The sequence below is a fragment of the Amia ocellicauda genome, chromosome 11 (genome assembly GCF_036373705.1).
Source record: "Amia ocellicauda isolate fAmiCal2 chromosome 11, fAmiCal2.hap1, whole genome shotgun sequence".
NCBI classification, from domain to species: Eukaryota; Metazoa; Chordata; class Actinopteri; order Amiiformes; family Amiidae; genus Amia; species Amia ocellicauda.
The window spans coordinates 24,010,692-24,030,246 of NC_089860.1; the positions used below are offsets into that span (position 1 = coordinate 24,010,692).

Sequence of the window (19,555 nt, forward strand, 5' to 3'; positions counted from 1 at the left end):
GACACATATATAAATATCTATAGATACAACTAAATCTATATCAAGCAACCCACGCTGGCAAAGAGTACAAATAATGTTACTGTTCAAATACTGTAACACAGAGGCATACCAAACTCTTCATTTCAGGGAAACAATCATAAACTAGCTTGTGATAAAAATGTTACATTCAATCTTTATTAAAAACTATTTTTTTTGTTTACATTACTTTGCTTTTGACAACACAATAAAACGATAATGCTTTTAATGCCTTCATACGACTAAAGTCAAGACTCAAAGAGAGAAACTTAAAGGGCTGGTTTCACGGACCCAGATTAGCACTAGTCTTGGACTGCCCAATGTTATTTTAGAGTAGAGCAAGGCTAGTGCTAATCAAGGTCTGTGAAACCAGCTGAAAGCATCTCTGCAAGTCTAACCAGCAGTTCATTGGTGAGCATTTAAAACCAAGACTGCCAGCATGGCATGTTTAGAAAGGTTTATTTTTATTTTTTTAAAGCAGTATGAGAGCCAAGCAAATGAATTATAAACCACAGCCCTGAATTACACAGTTCTGGAAAACTGAGCACTGCACCTATGGTTACAACATGGGTAGAATATTTCACAACACATTGATGTATGTAAAGGTAAGCAGACAGGTTTTAAGAAGGCTAGGCTTATTATCTTGAGAAATCGGCATGCAAATTGGTCTGTTGGAATCCAGGGTTCAGGAGATTATGCTGTAGCTCTCCGATTTGTATCTAAACCTGTGGTTTGTAAAGGAAGTGAGGCATCTGACATCCTTGTCTTATAAGCAAAAAATACAATAATGTTCCTTATTATCATCATTATAATGTGTTTGAGTTGCTACACTGAACAAACCACATGACGCTACGACAGAGGTCAAAGGGAGAGGGGAAAGATAAGGAAACAAAAGGGTGGGGTGCAAGATGTTAAGTATTATTAACTTTTTAAACTGTTAAAACTCTACAACATAGAAGAGAAATCCCAGTGTAACTTGTAACGGTACTATATACAGTTTTTACTGTTTTAGTGAAACTATACCCCATCTAAATAATTAAAGCCTAAACTGTTCAGATCACAACTGCAATATTATTTTTCAGGATATATATAAAAGTGTATAGACTTGTTCAAGAACAAAAATAAACAAGCACGCAAGACTAAAGATAGAGACAAAGTTTTAAAACTAATTAGGGAGGCAGTGCAAAGGCCTGTGGTCAATTCAGTCATTGAGATCGCATCACTGTGTGTGTGTGTGTGTATCATTGTGATGCCAGCCTGCATAGTCGCTGCCAGAGAAAAGGAGGCATTAATCGTCTTGGTTTAATTTGGAGAGCAAACTTTGAACTGCAGGAAAACGGCTCCACACACATCTCTCTCCAATACCTTCCCTCGGGTGCACGCGTCACTGTGTAAAGGTCTCTCTGGGCCAGACAAAGGCTCTTTCTTTGCCACTGTTGACTGGCCCATCAAATCTGCCCCCGTTATTGCTTTACCCAGAAGATGTCGGGTGCCTTGTGTAACTAAACGTATACACAAACTGTGGGGTTTCTCCAGCCAGCTCAACAGATAAGGTGAGCCAAAAAGGCTGAATAAACTCAATACTGCCTGGCTACAGGAGCAGCAGGGCAGGGGGCACCTGCACATTGCATTTCACTTCCGCTAACTGTATCTTGGTTTGACAGATCACAAGTAGAATGGAGGTAAGACACAGCATCCAGTAAATGTGTACGTCTGGGGGGGGGGGTGATAAATGTCTGCCACTCTTTAAATTCACTTGCTGGTGTATGAATGCAATGTTGAAACTGTTCATACAGAGCTTTTCACTGTTCATTTTTTAGTTAAGTTAACCCACACAGGTAGCAGGGTAAAAGCTGCTCAGTTGATTATACACTAATACAGAGAGGGGGAGCTACACAAAGGAGGCCCAAGACATAATTTAGGGCTGCCTTCAAATCTATAAAACATCATAAACATTTTCATTGCCATTTACACATTTCCCCACAGAAACAGAGGATCCAATGCAACCCAAACTCACGACTATGTGCAGGAAATAGTGCCATGGCCACATCTACATAAAAACTCCTACAGTATGTCATGAGAGAGACCCGAGTTTAACCCCGTGTGGTTATGTTTTCCACATCAAAACAAGATCCTACAATTAGAGCGAAAGCCGCCATACAAGCTGAATAAGTTCACCAAGTGTTCCCACAAATAGTGTAACCGTAAAACACAACAGAAAACACTACATTTCAAATGAAACAGCAACGTTTCCTGGTACTATTTATATCCATCGACGTGTATGGCTCAGTACACTGTGCACAGGAGGACGGAACAGCTCAAACTCACACTACAAATCAGGGCCCAGTCTTAATAACACAACTTTGAAATATGTAATAATAGACTGTGAAATGGTATCGGGATTTCACAATCGTTGAGAGAGAGAGAGAACACAAGGAGGAGGAGAAGGAGAGAGGGGGAAACAGAAAGCTGGTTATTCAGACTCGGGTGGGTGTCATGAGGAAGAGGGCAAGAAGGACCAGGAAGAGGGAGTTTGTTTGCGTCTGTGGAGGGTGGAGGTGTTAGTTGTGAGGGGACACAGTGGCGAAAGAGACATCGGGCGTCATTTAATTTGCGTGCCTCTCCACTCGGGAAGGCTATCGGGGCAGCCATGATGGGTCCGCATCAGCTGGGTACGCGGCGTGACGTCACCGGCTGGTTACGTGTCTGTCTTGAACAGGTAGAAACCCGGGGCCTCACGATAACAAGAAAACCCTGCCGTCTGCGAAAATGGTCAAGAATACTCACGCTTTGTCCACCAGCTCCCTGACTTTCCACATGTTCAGCATCTCGGCTCTCTAACGGGGGCTCTCCGCCTCAGTGACCCGGCGTCCGATCCGTGAAAACCCGCCGATGGACTCGGATTTCTGTCGCCGATACCGGAATCCCCAACTCCCTCAAACTCCCCAGCTCTCTCAGCGGCAGCAGGGCCGGGCAGGTTACTACGGAGACGTCCTTGACACGTCACGCAGGCGCACGGAGGCGCCGAGAGCGCGTCGGGGTTGTAGTCCGCGGGCATTGTGGGAAATGTAGTTCTGTCTCAATCGCGTTCACAGCCAGGGTCATGTTATTTCCATGCGTGAATACATATTTCCATGTTGCTGTTAGCGTTTTATTTTTGTTCTTCTCTGGTTTTGATTTGTTTAATATATTTTTAATACAGTGGTATTGTTTATGTATTGTATCTGTTTATTTATACAGTTTAATATAGAGTAAGAAGCTTAACAATTAATATCAAACACATTCACATCCAAATTACATGTATTATTATTATTATTATTTAAATTAATAATAACAGCATTATTATTAAGAATCATAATACAGATAAAAATAATAATAATCATAATATTACATACCAAACATCAGACTGATTCAACTTGATCTAGAAGTATAAAATAATGCTTATCTTCTTGTGCTACAGGATGATTTCCCATCACTGTTTTAAAGCAACAAATTCATTTAAAAAAAAAAAAAAGTAATTATTACTGCTGTTCCAGTGCTGGAATCAACCATCCAGGTATTGAATCCACTTTTTACGAAACAGACTTGGGCATCTGTTCTGCGATCGATTCTCCATCTTTACTCGTATCTTAAGTCTAACTGAAAAACAGCAGCATCTCCCCTTGAAGTGTGCAGGGGCGAAACTCTTACTGCTGATAGTTTAATAAGGTCAAACTAAAACTAAGAAACAACATTCTTGAAGACCTAGAACAAGGGAGGGGGAAGAAAATTAAGAAAAATGCAGAGAGTAGTCATAAGCGCTACAGTAGCTATTTTATTGTGGGGGGGTGCAATAATCCCACTGTTTTCTTTAAAAAGGGTATAGCTATCACTGCAAATATTGCTGACAAATGACTGACCTGCAGTGCTTATAATGCTTGGGAAAACAGTGAAGGCTTACAGGAGGGCACAGGGCAGCACACTTCTGGTGTATGCCAATACCTGAGAGAGAGAGAGAGGGATGAGAAGGTTCAATATAAACTGTCTGAGATACAATTCAAATGTAGTTATCTTGTTCCTCAGAGAGTTAAAAAGGCACAATAAATGTAATAGATGCAGACAAATAAACAATAACAGGGAGGGGAGGGGGTTGCAGGCTGAAGCCAGACAGTTGAATGGCTGTGAGCTTTAGACGGCTGTCACTGTGTGATTGTTAGACAGCTGTAGCAGGGAGAGAGACCGGAGGGAGTCACTTGGCTTGGAGAAGAGATATTTTCAATCTCCCGCAGGTGGCGCAGAATTCAATGCCCTCTGAAAAACAAAACAAACAAACAACTAAACAAAAAACTAAAAAACTAAACCTAACCAGGAGTTTCCATTCTGTAAGCAAGCATTCCCCTTTCCTGAGCCAGGTCCTGCAGAGGCTCAGTAGTCTGTCAATCTGTTGGTTGATGATTTCAGTCAGTGACTAAAAAGAATATATGTATATATTAGTTAGTTACTTCTGAACTCCAAATGGTGCAGATATATTCATGCTGGTAGATCGCTTTTAAAAAATGTTTTTTAAGTAGAAGCAATTTTGGGTAAAGTCTTTGAACCCATGACCCTCTAAATCAGAGTCCGATTTCCTAAGACACTTCGAAGCACAGCGATGGTTTAATGCAATGGGGCCGTTCACAAGCTTCTTCTGCCTGGAGGTTTTCTGTCTTTGGGGGGGTAGAGGGAGGGTGCTCTGCAGAAAAGTGTCGCCATTTTAATTTGTTTATATAAACGGGCATATTATATGTACAAAGAAAACGAGAAAAGGAAAAACAAATAGAGGGAAAACATAATTTTAATACTGCTACTGACATCTCAATCCTCAGTGCAGAGGCAGAATCTCATTCTCCTAGGACCGGCCTCAGACAGAAGGAGTTTTTGTTATAGGCCTGAGATTAAAAAACCCTGCTTTCAGGAGACGGGTGTAAAAGTAAGACTCCTGGTTTGCAGAGAGAAAAGAATTGAAATTACAACCTAAAAAACACACGCACACGTGCGCAAACACACTCAAAAAAACAACAGCTTCATTCTTCTTTTATAAATGCACCATGGCAGCAAAAAGGACTCTTGCCCTTGAAAGATGTTCATAACAGCACACTTTGTCATTGCAGATAAATCACACATGTTTCAGAGCAGAGTGGCGGCATCAGCTCTAAAAGTCAAGGGAATTGAGGAGGGGATGGGGGCAGGGCGAGGTGGGGGGGTGCGGTGTCAGCTCAGATTCCTAGTCCATTTCTCAGCGGGCACATCTCTGCATTTTTGGCTCTGACTTTTGTGAGCTCTGTGTCACGGGCTTCCACCAAGTCGGGACTCATGGTACCCTGGGGAGAAAGTGGCAAGGGAAGAAGAAAAACAAGCAAACTCTGTGACAAATATGTCAATAAATAAATAAATAACTTGGCAAACAAATGAATAAATAAAAATGAAAACAACACAAGAAAACAAGCACGACAAACTATCAAAAAAAGGGGAAAAAAGGCGAACTTGAGTGAAAATTCAGCCAGACAAGAGACAGCACTTAAAGTCACAGAATGCAATGTGCCCCAGGGAGACAACTCAATTACAGTTGCACGTCCGATGAAGCAATCCATGGATAAGGAGATTGCTGAAATGGCAGGGTGGTGTGTGATGGAGGTGGAGGAGGCGGGGGACGGGGACCATTTGGTAATCAGATCCTTCAAAAACTATTTAGGTTTTGGTCACTGAGGAATGGCAGTGATTGACGTGCACTTCCCTACAAAACTGTTCCGGATCCCCAATAAAGAATTCAAAAGTGCTCAGACCACCAGGAGGGTTTTTAAGTAGTAAACGATGTCTTTCAAATATACTTAGTCAACAGAGCGCTGAACACTGTCAATACAAATATGGCTAAGCCGGGGCTTCTTGCAAGTCGACTCCCTGCGCCTGAATAGATTCTCTCTTGTTCACATGACTGCCTCGCTGATGCCTGCCGTTCTGTTTTCTTGGAGAACAGACTCTGCGTTTGATCCAATTCAGAAGGAAAGACAAACAAACAAACATAAATAAAATAAAATACAATGAAGTAGATCTGAGGTGGTATCTCGATCTAAAACAATAAAAAGCCAAACAAGTTGTGAATTTCACAGCTTCTGTTTCACAATAGCAATCACTATTATGATACTGTATCTCACGGTCGGTTATTCTTTTCCCAAGTTAATAATAGCATTCTTCTGACATGTAAAAGAAATCTGCCTCTTCTGTATTCTGCCGTTAACTGACGATGCAAGTCACAAACCCAACACCTCGTATTCATTTATTTTTCCTGGCTCATGATGAATTGTGGAACCAAGCAAAACAGTAGCAAAGTTTACATCTCAGTCAGACATATAAACTTCAAAGTGATTGCAACAGAAACGTTTCACCATTAGAAAAGCTTTATTGTCCAAAATGTTAACCGCAAAGACTGTGGCAGGATTTCAAATTCTCTGCTTTGATATATGACCTGATAGAAATGTCTTTAAAACAACAGTCAAACCAAAGAAAACGACCTTGAGATAATAACAAAAATATATAATTTACGTTCTTATCAATGTGAGAGAGTGACACAAATCAACCGCCTCCCTGCTTTCTACAAGGGAGTACTTTACATGGGAGACAGACAGGGGCTTAGTGAACGTCTAGTACTGTTAAGATCTCACTAGTGTTCAATAATAACATATTTCAAAAATCTCTCAATAATAATAATAGTCTTGTTTTGCCATGGGATTACTTTGGTTCGTCCCATCATGCTTCAGCCGCTCAGTCTCGCTCATTCTCTGCCTCCGCCACCTTCAACACCTAACACTGTCTCTATAAGGAAGGACCTGGGACTTCATCACACAGAGCCCCAGTGACACCCTGCTGTCCAAAGCCTCAGCAGTCACGGGGATCTTATCTGGCTGATTGCTGTATCAGTACCGCCCTCTACAGGGGAGAAATGAGAGAACGTCAGTGCTGTGGAGGTGAGAGGTTACATTTCAAAGGGAAATGTATCAGTCCATGTGTGGTGATACAGATGCTTTTTGTTCGAACTCTCTATTTGTTTTTTCTCTGTTTTTTGCATTCGCTTTGTTTTTAAATTGTGCAGATAAAGTGGCTGTGTATTTTTGCACTTTATCTGGCCTTTGTGGGAACCTTCCCTAGACTCAGACAAGCAGTTCCAACACAGCTGTGTCTCCTCTCCCTACTGAATATATAACAACACTTTTAATCAGATGCCCAGTTTCATCAGAGGAGGGTAAAATAACCCCATCCTGGATATCAAAGCAAAATTAAAGTGATCATGAGAAAATATGACACTGTGGCAACCATTTTAAAGTAAGACAAGCATACCATGTGTATGTATTTATTTATGTATATTTCAATCTGTATCAATACTTCTGTGTATCTGAGTCTGTCTGTAAGCTTGTGAATGCATATATCTCCCCCCTTACTGGACGTACCTGAAGAGGCTTGTTTTTCAATATGTCAGCCTCACAGGAAATTATTCAGAGGATAGCTAGCCTTTGATTTTCTCACCCCAGTGCATCTGTGTCTGTTTCCCGTGTCCTGTGCTGTTAAGAAGGATCTGCAGCTCACCAGGATGTCAACAGGGGGAGCTGTACATCTGTGCAATGCCTGCAGTCTGCTTCTCACACGGGACACGCAACAGGAGTTGCACCGGACCCGCCATGCCTCTCATCTCCAGAAGTAGAAAGGGACACTTGCGCAATATCCAGCTTCAATTTTTTTTTCTTTACATTTTTCCCCTATAACGTTTATGTTCTTGTTATTAAACTGTCCCTCGGGGATGCATTGTTTTTATTAAAAGAGCAAAAATGTCCACTTTCTGAAAGATATTGCTGCTGCACTGTACATCAGTGTCGCTCTGGTCTGGCAAGTGGTTTATTTATTTATTATTTTTTGAGTAACATGCCAGTTTACACCCTGACAAGTTTTTAAATGTAGTCCTTTACAATGAGTGTTAATCTTTCAGATTGTAACTGGGCACTGGGGTTTGGCCTTCAGGCAGTTTTCTGTCTTCCTGTCTGTATGTATGTCTCACAGCTGCTGGAAATAATGCAAATGACAGTGGCATCACCTTGAAATGACTCCATTAAACTCATAATAACTTCTAAGGTTGTAATATTTCTTACAGTGCTCTCCTGTGGGTGTAAACATGCCATGGCCTACCATTGTAAACAGGTCTGAGAGTTATTTATTATGTTACTGTATCACAGCATTCCCATGGTGCAGTGTAGTAAAGCACAGAGAAGGCATGATGAAACCATAGGAAAGCAGTGTAAAATGATGGTAAAACCACAGTAAAAACACCAGGGCAAATAGTGAGATGTGTTCCCTGCATGGCAAACCCCTGCAATCGGGAGGTAACAGTGTCCTCACTGCTGGAGATTTAGTACAGAAAGGGCAACACAACTTTATCAAACTTAATGGAATTATCACGTAACAACGTTTTAAATCAAAAACTAGTATGTTTCCCAAAAGGTGATATTTATGGATGATTCATAAGCAACAAGATTGTCTAAGAGGGTTCTGCCTTTTGTGGCCTGAGCTTTCATTTCTCCTTCAGCTTTCCCTAACATCTGTTTATTTTTATTGTAACCGTGTCTCTGGTGATACCCTTTGTGCAATTTGAACACAAGTATATTTTATTTTATTTTAACTTATTATTATTATTCCAGAGCCTGAAAAACTCCAAAAAGTGAACTGTCATGCAAACAGGGGGTCAGATGATGAATGACATGTGGGTGGTTTTCTCTCTTGGGAAAGGGACCTTAGGTCTGATTATGGCCTGCAAGGCAGCCAACAATAACATCCTTAAATAAAACAGCACAGAGGGAGAAGGGGCTTATGGGCCAATCGTGTGATTACAGACCTGAGAACTGAGTCGTGGGCATGTTGCTGCAGCTCTGTAAAATTAGAGCTAATATCATGAACAAAGCACATTTTTTTCTAATAGCATTGTAAAAATAACCAGCTTCACAGTGTTTCTCCAAATTGGAAACATATGCTGAAATGAAATAATAGCGCACGCTGATTGTTTTTTTGTTTTGTATATGTGTGTGTGTGAGTTTTTTTTGTTGTTATTGTTTTATTCTATAAGGAAAATTGGAACGCCTTCCTGACCACAAATGATGATCTGACCGCATTTGTCATGGGAAATTCCTCCAGGCAGGCCGGGCTGCAGCAGCATTACAGAGTCATGGAAACTGACAAATACTCACTCTTGCCCAGGCCCTTTTCCTTTTCTTCTTTCCTTCATCCCCTGCCCATTCCTACTCCAGGTTGTCCTTGCTGGGGGTTGTGGGATTAGACCCCTGGCCTCAGCCGTGTCACTTGTCTCCTGTTTGATGAAGCGACCCAGTGTAGCCTCAGTGTAGCAAGGTGTGACAGAAAGCCAGGAGTGCAGGACTGGTGTAGGAAATCAATCGACCTTTGTCAATGTTTACAAGAAATCATCTGAGAATATTTTGAGGAGGGCTTGCTGCACTGCGTCCAACGAGGCTTCGCTTCACTGTCTAAAAAGAACACCAATGCTTTTGTTTCAGTTATAATAACTATGTAAAAACCCAAATGAACCTTAAGGCCAAGAACAGATCTAAGCTTTAACCCAACTGCGAATCTCAGACTACAAACTCAGTTCGATGTCTGTGTTGTCACTGTCAGAGATCACTTTTCTACTTCTACTAAAAATAAAATTAAAAAATGCAAGTGTCCTTAAGTTTGTAATACTTACATTTTTGATAGGTCAATGTTTTGATTGGTCCAGGTCTAATATTGAATAGTGTTTGAGATTAAATATATGCACCTAGGATATTTGCCACAGAATCCAGGTGGCTGTACAATACAATGTATGCAGGTAACCTGGACCTATGGCCTGTCCTAGTGCAGCACTAGTGAAACTATTTCAGTCTTGCCAATCGTGCTTATTATCCTCAAACAAATGGCCTAACCGTGTAAAACACATTTAATAACATCCCTGTAACTTTCAAGTTTGTGTATAATTAAAGCTCTGGTGTTTTTGTTTTCTTGGATTGTCCTCGCCACGTTCTTATTTCATGCAGCTGTATTTTTTCCATCCTGCCGTCTGGGGCCCAGGGTTCTTTGAAATGAACAAATACAGAAATAAATACATACACAAATAAACAAACATATGCACTCCACTGATTTGTCAGTGGTAACAGAACACTGACACGTTAAAGAGACACAAAGCACTCTGTCTAAAGAGGAGACGCGACACCACAATAAAGAGCGAGGTTGGCTGTGGTGCCCTGCAGTCAGTACCGATGCACCACAGCCTCCGTGCCGCAATTACGTGTCAATCCCCCCAAACTGCCAGCTGCAACAGTCTAAGGTGGCACTCTCACTGCAAGATATAATCAAACCCTTATTTTATTTTTTTACAGCAGGAATGAAAAGAAAAAGACATTCCACGGCTGAAAAAAAAATAGATAGATGAATACATAAATAAATAACCCAGACCATGAAAAAATATGCATGTCTCTGACTTTCTGAGGACTAGTGGCAGACAGCTATCTCTTGGAACCACTTAGGGACAAGTGTCAAAACAAGAGCAGAGCAGAGAGGAGATGCAGTTTAGTTTTTCATTGTGCAGGCTACAGCTGTCGGGCGAAAGGTAAAAGACAACAACAGGTTATACATATACATTTGGTTTCTGAGCTTGGGATCTAAAAACGGCACCTTTCACAGTTCTACCAAAAAAGGCTTAGTGGCAGCTCTACAAGTCACATGTGTCTGCATGCATAAGTCTGTTAATAACTTGTTTCAGTCGTAGCTGTCACAGAAAAGGCAGGGAGAATTTTTTACTTCTCGGTCCGTTTGAGTATCTTGGAAGATTCCTGCAACCGCACACAGAAGAAGAATGGGTGCATTTTGTGGCACTTTTGTAATACTTTTTAATTGTATTTTGTATTGATTTTATTACTGCACTTGTGTAATGCTTTAAAATGTTTATTGTGTAAACTGTAAGTCTCCCTGGATAAGGACGTCTGCTAATAAACAAACAAACAAACAAATAATAAGAAGAAGAAGAAGTAAAAGAAGGCGCAGATTAATAATTATTATTATTATAATAACAATGTATCTTTGCCTGGCTTCTTAAATTAATCTCAGAATTCGCCAAAACAGAAAGGGGTGAAGTGACACACTCACGTCCAGTTAAGATCACAATCATTGCCACCCCGCGCCCCCTCTCACCCACTGCCCACTGCCTCTATCTCTCTCCCTACAGAGATCCCACAGCACCGCGGGCCTTACAGTGTCTGGTGTTTTATAGACAGCTGCGATTAACAATTTCACTGAGTAAAAGAAATAGGGAACAAAGAACCAAGAAACATCTGGAGTCATTAACAACTGGAGTGATAACTATAGGGAAGGGGAAGTTATTAAAACATGCCAGAGAAGAGTATTTAAGGACATAGTTTGTGACACATTCTTGTTTTTGTGTGTGTGAAAAGTATGGTAGAAGTATGCTTTAGTATAGCAGAAGAAGAAACAAACCTATCTGTTAAACTACAGGATACATCAAGAAATAATAAGAAATGCAAGTTAAATCACAGTTATTCCTGAGTCTCTTTAAAAAAATTGAAAAGAATATATACCAATATTTGAATAATTGGAGCTGTTCTTATTTTGGGAGGCAGTACTGTTTGGCTATACTGTATATGAAAAAAGAAAGAAAGAAAAATAGTTGCAATTATGTATTTGTTTTTCAAATTTCAAACACGCTGCTCCTAATTTGAAATGTCTATGCAATGACACAAGCCAGAAAAACAGCTGGAAATCAGAAGACTAATTTCTTCATTAATTATTTATTTATTGGATTTTGTTAAGAAAGAACAAAAAGCTATAAAATTGCTCAAGCATTTTTTTATTCTATAGGATCAAAAAAAAAATAACAAAGAAGAAAAAACAAAACAAATACAAAGGATAAAAAAGAGAGACATGCACTTCTGCCTGTTCCCACAGCGAGCAATGAGAAACCCCTGTCAGTTGGTGGTTTTGTTGGTTTCCCGTAGAATTTATCACAATGCCAAAAATTAATTTGTGGATAACAACAAACACAACATCATGTAAAGTTTCATGTGAAAAATGCAAGAATGTTCTAATTGCGCTGGCAAAACAATGCAGAAAAAATGAGTTGCCAATAGCGAAGATGTGGGTACATTGCCAAAAGCTAAATCTGGAGATGGTTTTCCAATAATCTCCACAAAGAGCAGAATTGTTAAAGGCGTTCTTCAGTTCGTACCATGTTGAGCAATATTTGAAATCCAAATAAATCCAAATAAAATACAACTAGAGAAAAAAACGAACACTTTCAACTTTGCCCAGATGTGCAGGATCACTCTGGTGTATCCTGCCTTGCTGTAAGGCTCACACTGGGGGCTTACCTTCCCCTGTTTCTAACTGGCAATCCTATTTAAATTACAAAAATTGTAATAAGCACCTCATTATGAAACCAAAGCCCTTGGCTCGTACAGCCAGTTTAAATGGGTGGTGAAACATGCTGTCAAAAAGCATCTGGATAAAATATTGAGGTCTGAGTTCATATCCATTAGACTGTAAATCATTCCAATCCAGCAGCTGAAAAAAAGAAAAAGAAAGCAGAAAAATAGGTTTTAGGTCACAATTAGTTTCTTTAAACCGAAACCCCAGAGCCCAAACTCTGATTGTGCATGTTTATGGTACCGGGGACAACACACACAAGCACACAAACAACGACAGTGCATCTAGAGAGTCTGCGGTGATACATTACAGTACAACACAACAGAATACAGTACAGATAATAGGGTTCACATGGGCCAGGCCTGACATAATCATCTGAACCTGGGAGCAAACAGGAATGCATTAATAGTTCAATGGAGCAGAGATACATCTTTTAAGTAACTTGTATATATATATATATCATGTGTATATTGTATGTATACTATTTGTATACTTTTTATTTATATCATATATATATATGTGTGTGTGTGTGCGTTTGTGTGTAAATCAGTTTAGCTATGACAACATGAAGTGACTGACAATGTGTTACAATCTAGATCAGCATGTGGGACTGATTATACTGTGCCTAACCCAAGTGCATCCAGTGAACCCACAGTGACCAGTGATTTCCAGTATGTACTGCTAGACCTGCAGCAAAGTATGTACTGTGTCACTGTTTACAGATCGCAGAAATACCAAAATGTATAAGAAAGTAACATAATTTGGAGGTGTGGGAGTATCAGATCTCCTAGAAATATTTCCATAGTTGGCTACTGATATTGTTTAAAAACCACAGTATGAGTCAAGAGCAATAACCAAGAGCACTGAAAGTTACATCATCCTCGGGATGCTAATGTGACTGGTTCATTAAGTCTTAAAAAAAGTATTCCTTAATATTCTGCAAATTCCTCCGCACAGCATCACACCAAGACAAAAGGATTCTGTGCCAGAAAAAAAGAGAAAAATGAGTCACAGCTGTTGAAGGGAAGTGCTGTCAGGGTCCCAAAAATGTCTCTTTGAAATGTTTCACTTGAACATCTTGCTGATAAAAACCCTGAGAGCGACCGATGGGCCGGGGGAGGCAGGACACTCACTGGCAGCCTCCGCTAAGGCTTCACAGCTGGACTTCCTGAGAAACCTACATTGGCTTGGCCAGTCACACATGGCAAGCATGAGCAAGGCATGGTACAGCACAGAAGGGCCAGAGTAAAGCACAGGGAATCATGGGATAGTACAGAGGGACCAGAGTAAAGCACAGGGAATCATGGGATAGAAAATAGGAAAGAGCTTGGATAAAACCAACCAACCAAACAAACAAACAAAACACACACACACATAAATGCTGTAAAGCACTTGAACCCATGAAAGCTCAAGGAGTGAAGTCCGATATGTCAGTGAAGTACTGTATGGTAAACCACAATATGGAGACAGGGTGAGACATGCAGTGGAGCAAAAGCCCTTTAGTATGCCAGAAGCAGATATAGTTACAGCTTGTGTAAGGCTTGGACGATAAAGCCCGACCACATGAGGAGGACACAGTCGGGGATGAGGGGCAGGCTATAACACAAGGGACAATGTCAGCAAACCACTTCCACTGAGGCAAGGGTCATTATTAAAATGTGGTGGCACACAGGCCAAAGAGAAGCAGGGCTGAGAGTGAAAGTCCCCTCGCAGACACCTGTGGGATCATTGTGAGCATCACTGCCATGTATCCTCTGTCTTCCCATTCCACTGAACCAACCCGGACCCTACACCTTAACTCCTAACCCTCAAACCACATCTTCATTTCCACTGACTCCCCAATCTCAACCCTAGCTTCCCTCACGCTAATGGAGACCCAGACCCTACATGGCATGTTGACACCAACGCGGAGTGCAAGCAGCAGCGTTCAGGATCTGTGCCGACCAGAGCGGAAGGTAACTCCCGCCCACGCCCGCATCTCTGTGTCAGTATCAATGTCTGTGTCTGAAGGAGGCAATAGGACACTGCAGCCTTTCCAACTCCCACCCCCCACTTTGTGGCTTGCCAGAGGATTTCACAATGAGTTCCAATTCTTATAGACACCTCATAGACATGGAGACTTCATGACTGCTTACTTACACCCCAGCTAGTTAAACAGCTCAACCACTGCATCCCCCCCTGTGTGTGTTCGTTTGCCGTGTTGCACAACAGAGTGACAGGGTTGCAGAGCTAGCAGAGGGGGCAGTGAGCACAGTGACCCACCACGCCTTCCTGGAGTTTTATTTTCAAATGTATGTAAGGTTATTTTTCTTTATACCCCCCTGTGTGTTATGTCACTGGTATTCAGAGGTATTGCCAGTAAAAGGCCGTTCAGGATACCTGTGATGAAATCGCGATGTAAATCCACCAGGTGGTATACTGGCCTTTTTACCGAAAACCAAAAATTAAACTCCAGATGAATTTTGTAATTGCAAAGTGTGAACAACAGAGTGCACTATCTATGCACAATCTTCTCTCTTTTTCCCCCCTCTCTCTCTCTCTCTCTCTCTTTCTCTCTCACTCACTCCCTCTCTGACTATCTATTTCAGGAACATGCACTGATTTGAAACACTAAAATAAAACTTTTTTCCGTCTCCACCTTCTTCCCTGCATTCACATTCGGAGAAAAAAACATCTTCTGTTATGACAGACAACTGCATTATCATCAGAAGCACCCATGCAACCCCGACGCCATTTGCAGCTGCAGGAAGTTATTTGCAGGCAGGTGTGGTTTACTCTTCTTTCCAGCACTTCCGTCTCTGTGGGACACATCAGCGGACGAAGCAGGCAAGGGGGCTCCTATTGCCGGCTGCAATAACAGAGCTCCATGCCTTCCTGCTTTATTTCTCTGTGGTTGATCAAAAGTGGGGAGATGGCCAATTTACGAAGCCCGCAAAGAGCTAGCAAGTAACAGGCCTGGCAGTGAGGAGGCGCAGTGGGAGTATGAGAGAAAGTGCAGCCTCACAGTTTCACCAGCTCCAGCTCACCCCCACCAACATACATCCCCCCCTCTGTTAAACCTGAATGGCGGCTCCTTTATTTGCGTGGAAAATGAAACGTCTGGAAAGAGCCGAGGATACACTTGTGAGTAACAAGAAAAGAAAAAAGAAATGTGCTGGGTAGGGCCTGCTGTCAAAACACAAGGGAATAACGATCAGGAAGGCAACATGTTCTATTAAAAAAAATTAATAAAAACACACACACCGACACACACACACATGCAATCTATTGGAGAGGGAAGGGAAGGAGAGAAAGAGGGGAAGGTCTTAGTGCCAGGATATCTCATTTCAGCCAGGCTAATGCTCCCAAGTCATCCTGTGAGCAAGGCAGGCAGAGGGGCTGAGCCTTTGGGCGGAGGACTTGGTACACGTGTGCCTCTGGATGGCCTGTATCCTGACTCCCCTCCCTTGTTCCCTCCCTCTCCAGCGGCCTGGCTTGAGAGGAAACGGCTTTTCCACTCGGTGCTGGAAGACCTTGATTGCCAGTGACATTTCTTCCCCCCTCTACAAACAAACTTTGACACGGCGGATAGGAAACAGTTGAAAATTGGATAATGCCTCCAGGCCAAACATTAAAACCACTATCCTGGTTGTTCACCTGCCACAAGGAATCAGCAGAGCGGCTGTGCGGCTGTGTGCGCTCGCCAACATGTGCAGTCCAGTGCTTTGCAGTGCAGTGTGACACTGTGCTGTGTGCTGTGCTGTGCTGTGTCTGCACTACAGGCACTGAGCCCTTGTGGTGAATCCCCAGCCCTATATCCCATCTACCTGCCTCTGTTTGAACAGGTGTTTCCCCACGGTGCATAGAGCTGGGGGGGCGGGGGGCTGGTTTAACCTCAGGTGCAATACAGCTGAAAGCCATTAAGGATTTAACTCCGGACAGTGTGGAAGAGCGGGTTTCCAAGTGTAGGAGCAGACATGACTGATGCGCACGATACTGCGCTGTAATCCCTCCATCACAGAGTTCACATTCTGCAGGGGGGGAGAGAGATGGGAGTGGGGGGGTTAAGGTCATTTTCTGTTGGCAGCATATTCAAACAGAGAATATTAACAGCTATCTGATTTTTTCCTTTTCTCAAAAACAAAAGCTAGCCTCAAGCTTGGGAATGACGACATGACCCCACACTAATTCCCTTTAAGTGTTATTTAACCGCTGTGTAAATCGATATGCTGTGAGATTTCAGAATTCATTTTCGGGAAACCCTGAATCTAGTCTATCAATTTCTACCGCCGGTTCAACCTTCACCTCTCATCTAACTGTGCAAATGCAGTGCTGTTAGGCACACTTGTGCATTTTGGATACGTCTGAAGCGCAACCTGGTTATTAATTCATGGCCTTGTCATGGTGAAGTCGTTGGGAAAAGTGTGCAGTCCTTGTCTTCCCCTTGTTAAATACTGAGGTCTGGAGTAGTAGAACTAACAAAATTAAAAGTAAAATCCACATTGTGCTCCTTTGAACAGAAACGGGAGACAGGGAAAGGAAGATATGGATATTTAAAGCCTGACAGCATAATGTCTTTAAACATCTCTAATTGTATACTATATTAATACATTCACATTTCAGTATTTGTTTTATTTAAAACACACTGTAAATACTTAGAGATAAAGGATGGATACAATTATATGACTGTGGGGGACAAAAAATTAAGTTTATTGCAGAAAATAATACATGCATGATTTAAAAATATTCCTAAGGACAAATTCTCTCTCTCTCTCTTTTTCTTTTTGTAATAAAGTGAGGCGCGTGCCTGGCCTAGTCCTCAAGATGAATCCTGGGACGCTGCAGCAATATGACTTTGGGCATCAGACTTTACTGATGGGATAGACTTCCGCAAGGGATTAATCTGTGTTGGGGAAAAAAAAAGAAAAATGAGAGCAGGAGGGAGAGGGACTGCCAAATCCCATCTATCAAAACAGAAAAAAATGAAGAGCAACTGGTTACTTTCAAAGATGATTGACTTTTTCTTCATTAGCGTATCAATTAAGATCCGGGGCAGGTTTATGAGAATGGAGGGTTATGACTGCTCCCGAGTGTCCCGTGGTTAAAACAGGAGCCGCTAATGACTGTGCTGTTCTTCACTGCAAACCTCACATTATTGCAGGGTCTGTGCAAAAGGCAGCTTTGGCTGTGTTTGTAAGGCCTGAATCTTAATGTTACTTTTGTGTGTCCTGAAATGTATTCACTCCCACTGTTGAATATATTTGTATTCTGTTTTATTTAGTTACATAAATAGTGTATACAGTATGAATTTCACAACCCAATTAACCATCATTTCTGAGCACTACCTGGAATGATACATTGATTAAAAGGGCATTAAGAGAGGCAGTTACAGAGAATGGGAATGGTGTTTTAAAAGATGCGCTAGCTAAAACACATAGAAACAGGTTTGTATTATTCATAAGAAATTGTGCAACTGCTGTTTAAGATGCATGGGAAACTGGGTTCAGGAAAAAAAAAATAAAAAAAAAAAATGCAGAGATTCCTGTGCCAGACAGCAATTAGGCTAGCTTATGTAAATGGGAAACACATCTTTTGTGATTAACAAACAAACAAACAAACAAAAGAAGAAAACATGAAACAAAAAGGATGCCCAAGTTGTAATTCATCCCCAACTCAAAGGCAGCATAAAAGGAATAGGTTCAGTACGAATATCCAGATTTATACCACAGCTAGTGTGTAGACATCTGTTTTCCGCATTGTTGGGACTACAAAATTAATCCTCCAATTTGTTTCTTGTTAATTTTATGTAGCTTTGGAAAAAAAACCAAGAAAAAACCCAGACAGTTCTGGTCTGGTTTGGTTTGGTCAGAAAAGCAAAACAAAAAAATGTTAACTAAAAAAAGGTTTCAAGACATAAATATTGAACCCTGTCATTTTAAATCCCTTGTAGTGGCGTTTATCAGATTTATCTGCATTGTTGTGTGTGTGGTGGGGATTGCATGTTTAAGGCTACAGTCATCACAAAAAGCGATGCACTATAACGTAATACAATTCTGCATGTGTTGACGTCCATTCAGCTATGCATTGGAGATTGAAGTCTACATTTGTTATTTGTCTTCTAAACACACGGCGTAGAATATAATAGCTGTGACCTTTAGTGAACAATAATCCTAAACTGTACTTTAAACCTAAACAAGAACAGAAAACCTCTTCTAAAAGAGCCAAACAAGAGCATAATCTTTCTGATCTATGACCCTAAATGCTACTCAGCTCTCAGCCCTTGGCCTGGCCTGGCTGGAGATGTTTATCCGCCCCCCAGTGTCTGATTGACTTATTGACTGAGCAACGGGAGCAAGGTATACAACCACAAGTGAGAACCACAAGGAAGAAGACACTGAATGCCACCACCTTTTTCTTTTTTTTTCCCCCTTGTGATGTTTATTTTTTGCAGAGTCGTAAAAAAAGGGCTGTACAAGAGAACAGATCAAAACGAAAACAAAACAGGAAAAGAGAGAAGAAAAGAACAATATAGAAGAAGAAGAAAAACAGAATCATCCTTGAGCCCAGACTCGAATTCATTAACTGAGCCTCCTGCTTTGCTGTGATTTCCTTCTTCCTCCCCCCCTTTTTTTTTAACAAGCTTTACACAGAAATTAAAAAAAAAGAGAATATGAAAACGCAAACCACAGAACATAAATCTTTTATTCGGCATTTGCATCAGCTGTCATAAGCAATCGCCAGGCGCTGGGGTGACAGGGTTGTGCTGGCCGCCGTGCTGTTCTGTCTTTCTTCTGCTCTCACTGCACTGACGAAGGTATCTCTGTCACAGGGGATCTGCCATCAGGAGCTTCATCAACAATAATTACAGCTAATTAACAGAAGAAAACTATTATGGCAAATGTGCTGTGAAGCTTGCTGCACCCATGTGTGGGCAGATGGATGCGTTTTTTTTTTTTCTTGCTTGCTTTCTTTAATTTTAAAAAATGGCAACTTACATAGGGGTTTCCAAAGCTGATTAGTGGCTTTAATGACGATAAAAAAAATGTTGCTGGCCCCTTCGAATCGAATAACGATAATC

The 19,555-nt window shown here is 41.4% G+C and overlaps 1 protein-coding gene across 3 annotated transcripts in view; it reads right to left on the minus strand.

Moving 5' to 3' along the window:
• The window catches only part of clint1a (clathrin interactor 1a), a 32,716-nt gene extending 29,704 nt beyond the window's left edge, over positions 1–3,012 (minus strand). For all 3 annotated transcript variants that reach the window (XM_066717059.1, XM_066717060.1, XM_066717057.1), the window contains exon 1: positions 2,803–3,012. In XM_066717059.1, the coding sequence (XP_066573156.1) occupies positions 2,803–2,843 (41 nt within the window). In that variant the 5' untranslated portion in view covers positions 2,844–3,012. The remainder of the gene's footprint in view (positions 1–2,802) is intronic.
• Between the last annotated feature and the right edge of the window lie 16,543 nt (positions 3,013–19,555).